General features: G+C 46.0%; 1 protein-coding gene across 9 annotated transcripts in view; it reads right to left on the minus strand.

The window, feature by feature from the left end:
• Positions 1-239: 239 nt before the first annotated feature.
• Positions 240-14494, minus strand: part of LOC136446807 (RNA-binding motif, single-stranded-interacting protein 1-like) — a 121213-nt gene continuing 106958 nt past the window's right edge. For 6 of the 9 annotated variants that reach the window (XM_066445391.1, XM_066445389.1, XM_066445393.1 and 3 more), the window contains 11 exons: positions 14110-14201; positions 13638-13798; positions 13207-13268; positions 12642-12748; positions 10287-10324; positions 9058-9145; positions 8371-8430; positions 7657-7755; positions 4930-5016; positions 3696-3788; positions 240-2749 (listed from right to left, as the gene is read on the minus strand). In XM_066445391.1, coding sequence (XP_066301488.1) covers positions 3705-3788; positions 4930-5016; positions 7657-7755; positions 8371-8430; positions 9058-9145; positions 10287-10324; positions 12642-12748; positions 13207-13268; positions 13638-13798; positions 14110-14201 — 878 coding nt within the window. In that variant the 3' untranslated portion in view covers positions 240-2749; positions 3696-3704. Of the gene's footprint in view, positions 2750-3695; positions 3789-4929; positions 5017-7656; positions 7756-8054; positions 8152-8369; positions 8431-9057; positions 9146-10286; positions 10325-12641; positions 12749-13206; positions 13269-13637; positions 13799-14109; positions 14202-14494 lie in introns of those variants that run through there. The other 3 variants (XM_066445392.1, XM_066445395.1, XM_066445394.1) reach the window with 3 other exon arrangements.

Raw genomic sequence — 14494 nt, forward strand, 5'->3', positions numbered from 1 at the left:
CTCCATGTGTGAAAATCGAGGCTGAAACTTGCGGACAGTCCTCGCGACTGTGCTGCTACTCCTACTGTTCTACTCGCTACGGCGTCTCCTAACTATACAGACCTTTCAGCACCGGCACTCATTTGTACAACATCCATAAAAAATCCGTCTCAAAACCATCCTACTCCGATTTCTACCTGGAAATAAATTAACATTTGATCTCTTTGAACATTGCAAAAAACAATTTGAGTACTCTGTGATCATGTGACCCAACCAGACTCCCTGATTGGTTAGTACGTACTGCACCGGTTTTTACTGTACATAATTGTAACACTTTTGTTATTTTCTCTTGGAATCTTCGTCCTTCACTGCAACAAACTTTGCAAAAAGAGGTATAATTTTCCCCACAACATTGCATCGACCTACAGTGTGGAATGGAACAATTCTGACTGAGGATTACAACTACAAGGCCGCAGCAAGGCAGTTTCTCGGTTCTGGATTTGCCTGCTTCATTTTTTCACTAATTTGAAGAAGAAGAAGACGAAGAAAGAAAATTTCACATGTGCTGTTTAGGATAAGGTCCAATCTGAAAATGCTCATATTTTGGTATCAACAGCTGAAAAAATCCTTTAACCTTCTCCCTGCTGCCTAACTCTGTAACCAATAGGGAATTGGGTGCCAAACAGCTACTTTAGAGTGCTAAAGGTCAATTCAAACATTAAAAATTCATTCAACCAGTCGGGTATGTTGACTTTCTGGCTCCTGTGGTAGCTATCACAGGAGGCCCTTTTTCAATTCTTCTGAACTTCTTTTACAAAAGAAAATCCGAGAAACGAGAAACTACGTTGCAGTGGCCCGCTCACGCCTTATCTCCACACTGCCTGCCTAACCTTTGACCTTGCTGGTACAGGTAAAGAACACAGTGTGTCTCCGTATGACTCATCAGCTAAGGAGCCTCTGATTGGCTGATGTAACAAAGTATCTGGATCGTGTGGTCCAATAGGAGAACTGAGCTTGCCTCAGTCGGGCCCACCCTCAAAGTGGGACCATATGCCTTATATGGGAGACTCGATTCCTCTCCAGTGACAACCATGCCCTAATATGGGCAATGGGAGTTCTTTCTCAGGACAACTTTGTCCTTATAAGGGCAATGTGACAGTTATTCCTTGTGTGCTGCAGTCATTCATTTCTAGTCATTTCGAAGATAAAAAAGCAAAAGGACCTTTTGAATCTTAAACAAATGTTTAAATTTCTGTTACTGTAAAATTTTTGACAGAAATAACGACAAATAAACTTAGAGCAAAGTTTGCTCTTTCAAAGCCATGTGAAACTTGACTGTTCATCAAGTAGGGCATTCAACAAGGTATAGTATCTGGAAATTTGCAAAATGACTTCCGTAGGAAAAGGATTACAAATGAAGGGCTTCAAAGACAGCGCCCTTAAGATTCAGACAACATCTTCCTTGACGAATCTTGATGGATATTTGGAGTGACGCCTCATAAGGCAAGCTCGGATCTCCCTTCCCCACACGACCCCTAACGGCAGAGACTTTAAGGCGCTAAACTTGCGAATCTGTACACACAGCAAATATACACCTTCTACCACTGTCACAGCTCACTCGCACAGGCGCACGCACACGACACACACACGACTCCGGTACAACTAAGGCTCAGGGCAAGACCAACTTAAAAATCTATCATCTCTACCTAAAAATTACGCAGAGGTGCCGCCAGTTCTCACTCCAAAGTCCACGTTTTTGTTCAACGTTGAACTGAATTTATAAAATCGCTCCACACTTTTACCTTGATTCTCAAGGCATTGGAACACAGACGACACTTTAAAACTAAAGGAGTATTTTGGGACTTTAAGAAATGAAAACTGGCTGCACCTCCTCCTTAAAAACAAAATAACCTTTGAAAACTAAACCTCTCCTTTGCCGAATGCGGCAAACCGAGTGAAATAAAACAAAAGAAAACCTGCATCTATAAAAAACTCTAGAAGAGCAATTCATAATCTCTGTTCAAAGTCTCGCTAGGTGGAGATGCTTTGGCCCTTATTTAAAAATCTCCATTAAAATGCCAAAAAACATTTACACTACTTTATACCTAAAAACTCTTCGCCGACAAAGCCGACTTCCTTAACAAGTAACCTGGCGGCATAGTCTTCAAGTAACCGTTAACTCCTTAAAGAAACTCATGAGGACAAAAAGAAATCTTAACTAACTACAGACTTAACCTCGGAGGAACATCCGACCTCCTTAAGACTTAAGAAGCTATGACATCAGAAGGTTACTACTTGACCATGAACTTGAAACGTCTCCGCCACCAGGCAAGGATCTTGCATGTTGTGCCACTGTAGTTCCTATATGTATACACTGTCACGAGTTCAGCTTCATACACTTCTCTTAAGTTATAGAGTCATGATGAGACAGATTTAAAAATAAGCTCTCTGTAGTAGCAAAATAAACTAATTTGAAGTTCTCACAAATCCTGTATCCAGTAGTGGGTGTGCTACACTTGTCTTGTACCTGTTGCATCTTTTACACGTCTTACAAAAAATAGTTGTATTTCTCGGTCTTATCAAAAGGAACCTAGCGGAACGGAAATAAAAGTTGAATTTTCCTGTCTCTTCTAACTAGTAGATCTACGGCGGCGTCTTCCGTGAGACGTCTGCTGAGTCCTTAAGATCCGTACTGTACACGTCTGGAGTCCTTCAAGGCTTGAGGTTACTGTCTCGTCTTCTCCGCTACTGTAAGACCACAGCAGGACTTCTGGAAGGAACAAGGGGACAGGAGGGTTAGATGGGGAGGCAACAGACTTGTTTCTTTTTAAGTCTGTACATTTGGGGGTGTCCCTTTGGTGTAGTGGTCTGCGCATCTGTCACTTACCACATCTGGTTCAAATTATGAGGAGCCAGAAGGTCCGGGTTCGAGCCCGGGTAGGACACGTCTGGATAAGAGGGGCATTGAGTCATACCAAAGACTTTATAAAAATGATTCATACTTATGAAACAGTATGGAAGTTAAACACACTCCACTGCCAGTGGACTAGCCCCCTGCTGCAGTGATTGCACCACAGTGTGGCCCAGGGCCATGAAACGGAGATATGGGAGGATTTTAAAGTCTGTATAGTTACAACATCATTTCAACTGTACGTCGTGTTGGCATGATAGTTAGGGTGTTAGGTCCAGACCAGAGGTCCTGGGTTTGAATCCCCTGACATGCCACCGATGTTGTGCACTTGGGAAAGGCACTTAACTTTTCTCACTCCACCCAGGTGTAAAAATGGGAACCCGACTTTGCGAATTCAGTTGGTGAGGTAAAAGGCAGTTGAAGAAGAGGGATGGGCTCCACCTTCCAATTGTTCAAAATGAGTTCTTAGCTTTGACTGAGAATGTCTCTATAAAAAATGAAGGTTTGTTTTTAAGATCTGGAGAATGGCGTCTTACCGTAATGACACACTTGCCCTGCTGGAAGGAGTAGTGTTGGGCTTGCGTCTTACCGTAATGTTGGGCATTGGCTAAGGTATGATGACTGCTTCAAGACCGACTGAAAGTTCACGTTAAAGATCTGGAGACTTGCATCTTACCGTAACGACACGCTTGCCTTGCTTGAAGCAGTAGTGTTGGGTGTGGTTGCCGGCCATGGATAAGTAATATCATGACTGCTAAAACTTTAAGAATGACTGAAGGTTTGTGTTTAAGGTCTGGAGACTTACCGTAATGTCTCACTTGCCCTGCTGGAAGGAGTAGTGTTGGGTGTGGTCGTCTGCCACGCCCACCTGCTGACCCTGCTGCTGCTGGGACTGGTCCTACAGGTGGGAAACATCATCATGGTCATCATCGTCATCATCATCATTGTTATCATTATCATCATCAGACACACCATCATCATCGTCATCATCATCAGGCACACCATCATCATCATCAGGCACATCATCGTCATCATCATCAGGCACACCATCATCATTGCCAACATCAACATCATCATCATTACCATTATAACCATCACCATCACCATCAGATACAACATCATCATCAACATCATCATCATCAAGCAGAACACCATCTTCATCATCAGGCACAAGACACCCCAATATCATCATCATACACATCATCATCAGGCACTTCATCGTCACTATCATCAGCACCATCATCACCATCAGACACATTCATCACGATCATCAGGCACACCATCTTCATCAGGCACATCACCATCATTACCATCATTATCCACATCATCATCATCATTCATCATGATCAGGCATACCATCATCATCACCATCAGGCACATCACTGTCAGATACAACACCATCATTATCATTGTCATCATCAGAACAAAACCAAAACAAATCCAGGTCTAGTAAGAAATCTGCCCTTCATTAAAGACTACATTACAGAATGCACTGTCCATTGAAGACTGAATGTTCTTTGCAAAATGACCCTTTGTTTGTTCCTTCACACAGCTTTTCTTATTCTAACACACAAAATAGATGTGATTGATATCAAGCAGCAAGAATTGCTTTAGATGCATCACATTTGAATATGGTGTAGATGTTCAGGTGTTCATTGAAAGGACTCCAGGAAAAGTAGTAAATGGAGATCGAAATAAACAAACGAGAAGAAGAAAGAGAGGAGAACTGACGAGCAGTCTATGGCCTTGGCCCCACTGTACCGAGTGTACTGACGACGCCCTGTTGTCCTGCAACATGGGCTGGGGGAGGGGGGCGGAGAACAGGAGTGGAAGAACACAAAAAAGAGAAATAAAAAACAGGAAGGACAGAAACAGTGAAGAAACAGCAAAAGATGTTTAAAAGAGCATAAATTTCTAATAGTATGTCATTTTGCTTGTCTTTGCATCATGAGTCAAACAATGTTTACTTAACATTAGGAACTTAAAGTTGGGGTGTCATTGAGCTGCGACGACCTTGAAAGAAAGTTGGAAGCACTGACCTCTACTGGAACAGTCTGCATGACCCCCGAGGGTTGTGGGTAATGGTGCACGTAGGGATTGTGCACACCGGCTGTGCCTGGGATGTACTGCAGGGGAACATGGGAAAAACACACCCGTGAGACCACTGCACAAAAAAACTCTTGTGAGAGACCCATTTTTGTGTTTTTAACACTTCTAAATGTAACTGACAAGATTTCAATTCTGCACTCAAGTCTGATCACTTTAGATGTGGAAAGACACAAGAAATATGATTTCAGCATCATCTCCAAAACCTTTCAAAGTCTAATACATGTTTATGCCTAGACAAAATAGTAAAATATGGGGCTTTCAAAACGTCTTTCCAAATTCAAAGTTATCAGCTTTATCTAGCAGAAGACTCATGCAGCTAGTTTTAGTGAAAATCAACACAAGTTTTGTTCCATTTCTGTTGAAAGACATATTATGGAGAGAATCAACATCTGTGTTGACAGCCTTCTTAATACTTTCGATACCTTAATAAGAAGACACTTTTCAGACCTTGCAATGTCTTGAGAAGATAAACAAATAACTTGAGAACGTGGAATAATATACCCAACTGCCGCGTGCCTGTGTGGCTTTTGTGTTATGCTGAAGGACCGTTACACCGTTATGACTGATTATTTCATGCAGGAATAAACCTTAGATTTAGAGGAGATTAAATGAAGTCATTCTTGAGACAATCCGGACCACTCTTTCCCTCCATGCAGTACTGGTAGTTTCTTCCCGCCACCGTGTAACGTTCAGGAGCGACTCCTACCTCCGCTACTTGTGCAGAACTTTCGGTAAATCGCTTGCTTCCTCCAAAGTGGAACCGGTTTTCATATTAAAACCTGACCTAGCTTTCTCACAGTCTGTTAAGTAATGACGTGGTCACATTTGTTGTAGACCGTTGTACGATTTTGATGAATTCTAAAGCAGACTGTGAGAGAATCTATTGGTGACAAGGATCTAGCACTGCCTTTCTGTAACATGACAGTTGAATTTTGCACGACGAATGCCCTCACTTTTCAGTCATACGATGAAGGTCCAACGAATGTGCCCGTGCTCAAAGTTACTTGGTATAGCAGCGTTTGGCCTATGTTCAGCTAACTTAACTGAATTGACTTGTGCCATCAGGAGTGCCAAGTCAAAAAAAATCCAGCCAAGTTAGAATTTTTGGAATCTTGAAAGATGACATTTTTTACAACTTTTCTGACCCCAAAAGACAGGTTTCCTAACATATTTGCATAATTTTTGTGTGATTACATCCACATATCAGTCACCAGTCAAATTTGACAATTTTGTTATCACAACATTTTCTCCACATTTATTGTTATCTTTCTCGTTCATAATATGACAGGTTGTCAACAGTAAATTCCTTCCAAATAGTTCAACATAAACTTCCTTCTGCGTAACATAACATTCTGCGCAGGGTAACATACATGTAAGCTCTTATTACACTGATTGCACCCAATTCTCTTTTAAAATTTACTCCATCATAGAACACATCCCTAACATTTGTTTCAAAAAGAGTTAATTGAATAAATCTCCTGTAGTATCTGACACCAACGCTGACTAGTTATTATGCTCACTACTTCTTTAGCTGCTCTACATTGTAACACCATCCTACGTTTACCCAAAGATGACAAAACTTTCACAACAAACCAACACAATCGTTTTAAGTAAGATAACCCTAAACCTACACCTACAATGAACAATCACCAAATTGAATATTAACTTTAACATAAAACAAAGGCTTTTAAACCAACATATCCTTATAAGTAAGTCTAGTATAACTTGTTTATTTATCACTTAACTAGTTTCCAATTCAGTCTTCAATCAAGTCTTATCTTTGAGAAATACGTGACAAATTGATAAATCATATTTCGCCTCCTTATAAAGAGTTTGGTATATGGTATATGGAGAGATGACTTTCATGACTAAAGGATCAGTAAAACATCTACTGTAGCAGTAAGGGACCAAAATGTAACAGTAATATTGCTACAACTACATAGTAACAGTGCAAGACTGACATGCTACAGTAACATCGCTACAACTACAGTTCTTCCCCTACCGATTGGACTGTCCAGAGATGGAGAGATGACTTTTACGACTAAGGATCACTAAACATCTATTGTAGCAGTGATGGACCAACATGTAACATAATATTGCTACAACTGACGATTGCTACAGTAACATCGCTACAACTAGAGTTCTTCCCCTACCGATTGTTCAGAGATGGAGAGTTGACTTTCACAACTAAAGGATCACTAAACATCTATTGTAGCAGTGATGGACCAACGTGTAACATGATATTGCTACAACAACTGACGATTACTACAGTGACTAACAGTTGCTACAAGTTACAACTAACATCGCTACAACTAGAGTTCTTCCCCTACCGATTGGACTGTCCAGAGATGGAGAGAGGACTTTTACGACTAAGGATCACTAAACATCTATTGTAGCAGTGATGGACCAACATGTAACATGATATTGCTACAACAACTGACGATATGCTACAGTAACATTGCTACAACTAATAGTTGCTACAATAACATTGCTACAACTAGAGTTCTTCCCCTACCAATTGTCCATAGATGGAGAGATGACTAAAGGATCACTAAACGTCTATTGTAGCAGTGATGGACCAACATGTAACCGTAATATTGCTACAACAACTGACGATTGCTACAGTAACATCGCTACAACTAGAGTTCTTCCCCTACCGATTGTCCAGAGATGGAGAGCTGGTTCATCTGACTGGCCAGCTGAGGCACCATGCCAGCGTGCATGTGCATCCCCGAGTCTGTGGTCATCATGCTCGCCTGAAACAACATCAATATTCATGAGGACAGGTGTTACAGGTGTGTGCTACAGGTGTGAAGGTGTGTGGCAGGTAAGTTCTGCAGGTGAGGCACCACGCCAGGGTGCATGTGCATCCCCGAGTCTGTGGGCATCATGCTTGCCTGAAACAACATCAACGTTCATGAGGATAGGTGTACAAGACAGGAGTGCAGGTGTGGCAGGTAAGTTCTGCAGGTGAGGTACAAAGCTAGGGTGCATGTGCATCCCCGAGTCTGTGGTCATCATGCTCGCCTGAAACAACATTAACAGTCATAAGGACAGGTGTTACAGGTGTGAAGGTGTGTCAGGTAAGTCCTGCAGGTGAGGCACCACGCCAGGGTGCATGTGCATCCCAGAGTCAGTGGTCATCATGCTCGCTTTGGAAGGAACAAAAATAAAAGGGAACTGAAAAAATGTACCTTGATCACATTCAGCTAATACCAAAAAGCTTATACTTTCTTAAACGTGCTGGATTTTAAAACTTATAATTTTATGCCCCTCTGATGCAAATGTAGGGTCACAGACTTCTTTCGAAAGTGCTTTACCACCTTAGTTTCTTCTGCAAAGTTATTTCCCAGATGAAGGAGACTACTTACGGATCCCATGTGAGGCTGCATGACATAATGCGGGTGAGGCTGGATCCAGGTGGTCTGAACCTCCGGAAAAAAGAAATGGAAAGATGAGCCACAGCAACAGTCGACATTAGAACATCCGTGAACATTTTTATCAGGTTGGTAAGTGACTGAATAGAAAAACTCTTTGTGCACAACCGAGCGTTTTATTCACTGACATTAAAGCGACCGTCTGTCACCTTCCTCAGGGCAATTCTGACTGGTTCACTTTGCACTGCAGCTATAGGTGGCGCTGCCAACAGATGCAGTCCCAAACGCAAAGAATTTTGTAATTATTTAAGTATCATCAAAGTAAATACATAATAGAATACTTTGAACCAGGTAGTGAGTGAGACTGAGTCAACATTTTCAGTTGTCAGTACTGTAGCCTTCATCAGATTAGCATGACCTATGACATTTGACCTCACAGACCCATGGCATCACCACTTCGTTTATACCTCCTGGCAAGCTACAACTACACTGTGTGCATGTCTACATGAAACAAAAGCACTGAAAATTCATCACAGGATCCCTCCTTCAACACTTTCCCAACACTAGGTTCCTCCGCCTCCCCTTGCAATTTAATCCTAGAAAAAACTGAATTGCACACAAAAACTATGGAGTATGCCATTTGACAATGAGAATGAAAGTAACTCTGGCACGTATACTCACTGTGCTATAAGAAGGTGTGTTGCTCATGGGGCTGTAGGGCGACGCTGGGATGACCGGATGGTGCATCACACGGGGGGTGGGGGGAAGGCTGCAACACAGCACAGGCAACAGGTTATACATGTAGAATACAACACGGGGTATTCCGTATCACCCGAGGTACCAGCCCGACCGCGGGTCGGATCGCCCCACGGCAACATGTTATACATATAGAATACAACACGGGGTATTCCGTATCACCCGAGGTACCAGCCCGACCGCGGGTCGGATCGCCCCACGGCAACATGTTATACATATAGAATACAACACGGGGTATTCCGTATCACCCGAGGTACCAGCCCGACCGCGGGTCGGATCGCCCCACGGCAACATGTTATACATATAGAATACAACACGGGGTATTCCGTATCACCCGAGGTACCAGCCCGACCGCGGGTCGGATCGCCCCACGGCAACATGATATACATATAGAATACAACACGGGGTATTCCGTATCACCCGAGGTATCAGCCCGACCGCGGGTCGGATCGCCCCACGGCCGTAGGTGCGGTAGGCCTGGGACTGAGGGTAATGCGGAATACACTGTGTTGTATTTTATTTCTTATGTCATACCCACCCGAAAAACACACACTTCGATGCGGAATGCACCAGAAGTTGAGGGAGTTTTGTGTCCTCAAACAAAGAAATCGTAACAACGTTGGTTCCAACCTCCGAATCTGGCGCACTCAAAATGCATTCTAAGTATTCTATGGAAGCCTGTGTGATACAACTTAGAACCGCATGTGATACGAAAAATTATCACCCGGTCCGGAACACCCGTATTGAAGATTTTTGCGGCCCAGGTATGACATAATATGTAATTATACATCAGTACCATCAGTAACTTACATATGTCTAACCCAAACCTCATGCAGGGGGAACAAACCCCTAGTATACTGTATACTATGTTCATGTACAATTGTTGATCCAACACAGACTTGTTATAAGATCCTCAGTCAAATTTGCTTTTGACTAAACCTAGACAACGCATAGAAGTTAAATCTTGAAAAAATGTACAGTTACTGTAAAAAAGTCAACATCAAGTCACTTGATAAGAGAACTCCAAGAAGAGATCTGACTTTACCGGGTTGATAAAGAGACAGAGTTTGTCTCCAAAGCTCTCCAAAGTAGCAAAATCTTGTTGTGCGTCATGTTTAGATTTCTCTAAAAAATAAGAAAGTCTCGTTACTCACCCATTCGGCAAGGTGGGGTCATAAGGGAGGTGCACCGCCTGGAATCAGACATCACAAAATTACCTCACAGATTCATCGGCATACGGTTATTCATTTGGTAACAGTGATTATAAACGGAGGGCTAAAGTACATCAACATTACAACGATCTACTATGCCTCTCGAATCTTTCATCACTCCCTCATTTTGTTTCATCTTGCCCTCCCTCCTTCCTTCCTTCCTTCCTTACCTCTCTCCGGTCCACACTTCTTCACTCCCTTTCCTTCCTTCCCTCCCTCCCCATCTTTTTCTCCCTCCCCCACTCACATTGTCTGTCCCCCACCCCCTACCCCTCCTCTCCTGCCGTCACTCTCCCCCTTCCCCCCCCCTCCCCCACTCACATCGTCAGTCCCCCATCCCCTCCTCTCCTGCTGTTGGTATGGGCTCTCCCTCCCTCCTCCTTTCCTTCCTCCCTCCCCCTCTACCCTTCCATCCCCCCTCCCCACTCACATCATCTGTCCCCCATCCCCTCCTCTCCTGCTGTTGGTATGGGCTCTCCCTCCCTCCCCCCTCTACCCTCCCCATCCCCCCTCCCCATCCCCCCTCCCCATCCCCCCTCCCCCACTCACATCATCAGTCCCCCATCCCCTCCTCTCCTGCTGTTGGTATGGGTTCTCCCTCCCTCCCTCCCTCCCTCCCTCCCTCCCTCCCTCCCTCCCTCCCTCCCTCCCTCCCTCCCTCCCTCCCTCCCTCCCTCCCTCCCCCTCTACCAATCCCTCCCCCTTCCCCATCCCCATCCCCCCTCCCCCACTCACATCGTCCGTCCCCCATCCCCTCCTCTCCTGCTGTTGGTATGGGTTCTCCCTCCCTCCCCCTTTCCTTCCGCCCTCCCCCTCTACCCCTCCCTCCCCCCTCCCCACTTGCATCGTCCGTCCCCCATCCCCTCCTCTCCTGCTGTTGGTATGGGTTCTCCCTCCCTCCCCCCTTCTCCCCCCCTCTACCCTTCCCTCCCCCCTCCCCCACTCACATCATCTGTCCCCCATCCCCTCCTCTCCTGCTGTTGGTATGGGCTCTCCCTCCCTCCCCCTTTCCTTCCTCCCTCCCCCTCTACACCTCCCCCTCCCCCACTCACATCATCTGTCCCCCATCCCCTCCTCTCCTGCTGTTGGTATGGGCTCTCCCTCCCTCCCCCTTTCCTTCCTCCCTCCCCCCTCTACACCTCCCCCTCCCCCACTCACATCGTCCGTCCCCCATCCCGTCCTCTCCTGCCGTTGGTATGGGCTCTCCCTCCCTCCCCCTTTCCTTCCCCCCTCCCCCCTATCTCCCCTCCCTATCCCCCCTCCCCACTCACATCATCTGTCCCCCATCCCCTCCTCTCCTGCTGTTGGTATGTGCTCTCCCTCCCTCCCCCCTTTCCTTCCCCCCTCCCCCTCCCCCTCTACCCCTCCCTCCCCCCTCCCCACTTACATCATCTGTCCCCCATCCCCTCCTCTCCTGCTGTTGGTATGTGCTCTCCCTCCCTCCCCCCTTTCCTTCCCCCCTCCCCCTCCCCCTCTACCCCTCCCTCCCCCCTCCCCCACTCACATCGTCTGTCCCCCATCCCCTCCTCTCCTGCTATTGGTATGTGCTCTCCCTCCCTCCCCCCTTTCCTTCCCCCCTCCCCCTCCCCCTCTACCCCTCCCTATCCCCCCTCCCCCACTCACATCGTCAGTCCCCCATCCCCTCCTCTCCTGCTGTTGGTATGGGTTCTCCCTCCCTCTACACTTTCCTTCCTCCCTCTCTCTCTCCCTCCCTCTCCTACCCCCTCTACCCCTCCCTCCCCCTCCCACTCACATCGTCCGTCCCCCATCCCCCCCTCACATCGTCCGTCCCCCATCCCCCCTCCCCACTCACATCGTCCGTCCCCCATCCTCTCCTCTCCTGCTGTTGGTATGGGCTCTCCCTCCCTCCCTCCCCCTCCCCCTCTACCCTTCCATCCCCCCTCCCCACTCACATCGTCCGTCCCCCATCCTCTCCTCTCCTGCTGTTGGTATGGGCTCTCCCCCCTTCTACCCCTCCTTCCCTCCCTATTCCCCCCTCTACCCTACCCCTACCCCCCTATCTCCCCTCCCTATCCCCCCTCCCCAACTCACATCGTCCGTCCCCCATCCCCTCCTCTCCTGCTGTTGGTATGGGCTCTCCCTCCCTCCCCCCTTCTCCAACCCCTCCCTCCCCCTCTACCCCTCCCTCCCCCCTCCCCACTCACATCATCCGTCCCCCATCCCCTCCTCTCCTGCTTCTGGTATGGGCTCTCCCCCCTTCCCCCCCTACCCTCCCCTTCCCTTCCTCCCCCACTCACATCATCTGTCCCCCATCCCTATCCCCCCTCCCCCACTCACATCATCTGTCCCCCATCCCCTCCTCTCCTGCTGTTGGTATGGGTTCTTCTTCTTCACTCCTCCATCAGCAAACTTCACTAGCAAAGCTTCACAATGCCCTGTATGCCCTGGAACACAAAAATAATAAATAGTTAACAGGGTTTTTTCTAGAAAAATGAAACAAGAGGGAGCACACACAAGCAAGGGAGTGAATTCTATGTATTTATGGAAGAATCCATTGCCGAGTGAAGGCTGTATGCTCATATTAAGCTAAAATCTGAATTCGAAAAGGGGGAGCTGGGCTGAAACAAGAGGGTGCAACGCCCCTCTTTCCTGATTTAGATGAACCCCTGAGTAAAACACACAAACAAACTTTAAACAACAACTATAAAAACTAGTTGATTCATCCCATTTTGAGGTCTGCTACGGAAATGCCCCCTGCAGTTCCAAAGAAAGTTGCTGGGAGGCCTAAACTTAACCTTCTGCCCACAAGAGCATAGAATATACCAACCAAAAATCACGATCATAGCTTGTCCAGAAAACAACATATCAAAAAATATAAATCAAATAAAAAGAACGTGCCTACCTTGAAGATATTTGCCATTGAATTTGTTGATAATAGCTTCACATTGTTCTGTAGAATCCATCCTGAAAGAACAAGATTGTCAGTAACAGGTATGTTCTCCATATCAACAATTCATAAATACCCCTGGGACTATGCAGTCATGCCCCCTGGCGGACCTGATGATGTTTGCAGGTGTTGGATTGTTACCTAGCAAAGCCTACAAATCCGCTGTTGCCCGTGAAATTATCGCATGTGATCTGTGTGGAGACCACACAGCAATGCCCCCTAACAGATCTGGTAAGAACTGCAGATGCTTGTTTGTTACCTAGCAAAGCCTACTCCTCTGCTGATGCCTGTGACCTTGTCATGCAGGACTCATGTGGAGACCACACAACAGTGCCCCCTAACAGACCTAACAATAACTGCAGGTGTTTGTTAGTTAGTAATCTTACCTAGCAAAGCCTACTCCTCTGCTGATGCCCGTGACGTTGTCACGCAGGACTCGTGTGGAGACCACGGTGCCGTGCGGGGCCAGCATGTTCTCAAGGTCGTGTTCTGTCATGTTGCGCGGCAGGTTGGAGATATACAGGTTGGTCGGGTCCTGCTCTTGTTGCTGTGAAGGGGAAGTAGAACAGGATATAACAAAATGTAGAGGTTCAAGTTGACTGATCTTGTCATCTGTGTCAAAGGTTAGAATTGACTGACCTGTCATCTGTGTCAGAGGTTAAAGTTGACTAACCTGCCATATGTGTCAGAGGTTAAAGTTGACTACTAGCCTTTGACATCTGTGTCAAAGGTGAAAGTTGACTGACCTTTGCCATTTGTGTCACACTCAAAGGTTACAGATAACTGCTTTGCCATCTGTGTCAGAGGTTAAAGTTGACTGACCTTTGCCATCAGTGTTAGAGGTTAAAGTTGACTGACCTTTGCCATCTGTGCCAGGACGCCCTGTGCCTGCAGGGCTGAGACTGCCTTCTGGGCTGCACCCGGGCTCTCGAAGTCCACAAAGCCATATCCTGGGGACAGACAATGACAGGCAGCAGTTACAAACCGTACCTGCTTTCCCAAAATCATTCTCATAAATCTTACGACAAAGTCTTAGAAAACGTTTGGAAACAAAGCCTGCTCACTTTCAATTCTTTGAAGCCCTTATTTCCGAAATGTAATTGGATTCTCACTAGCACAGTGTCATGATTACGTAAAATCTGATCTGCAAATTTCTGCTGTCAATTCAAATCTAAGGTGACCTGATATGCAGCACATTACAAACAATATTTCTAGCAAACCATACATGAGTTCAAAGCCATGC

The sequence above is a fragment of the Branchiostoma lanceolatum genome, chromosome 13 (assembly GCF_035083965.1).
Source record: "Branchiostoma lanceolatum isolate klBraLanc5 chromosome 13, klBraLanc5.hap2, whole genome shotgun sequence".
Taxonomy (NCBI): domain Eukaryota; kingdom Metazoa; phylum Chordata; class Leptocardii; order Amphioxiformes; family Branchiostomatidae; genus Branchiostoma; species Branchiostoma lanceolatum.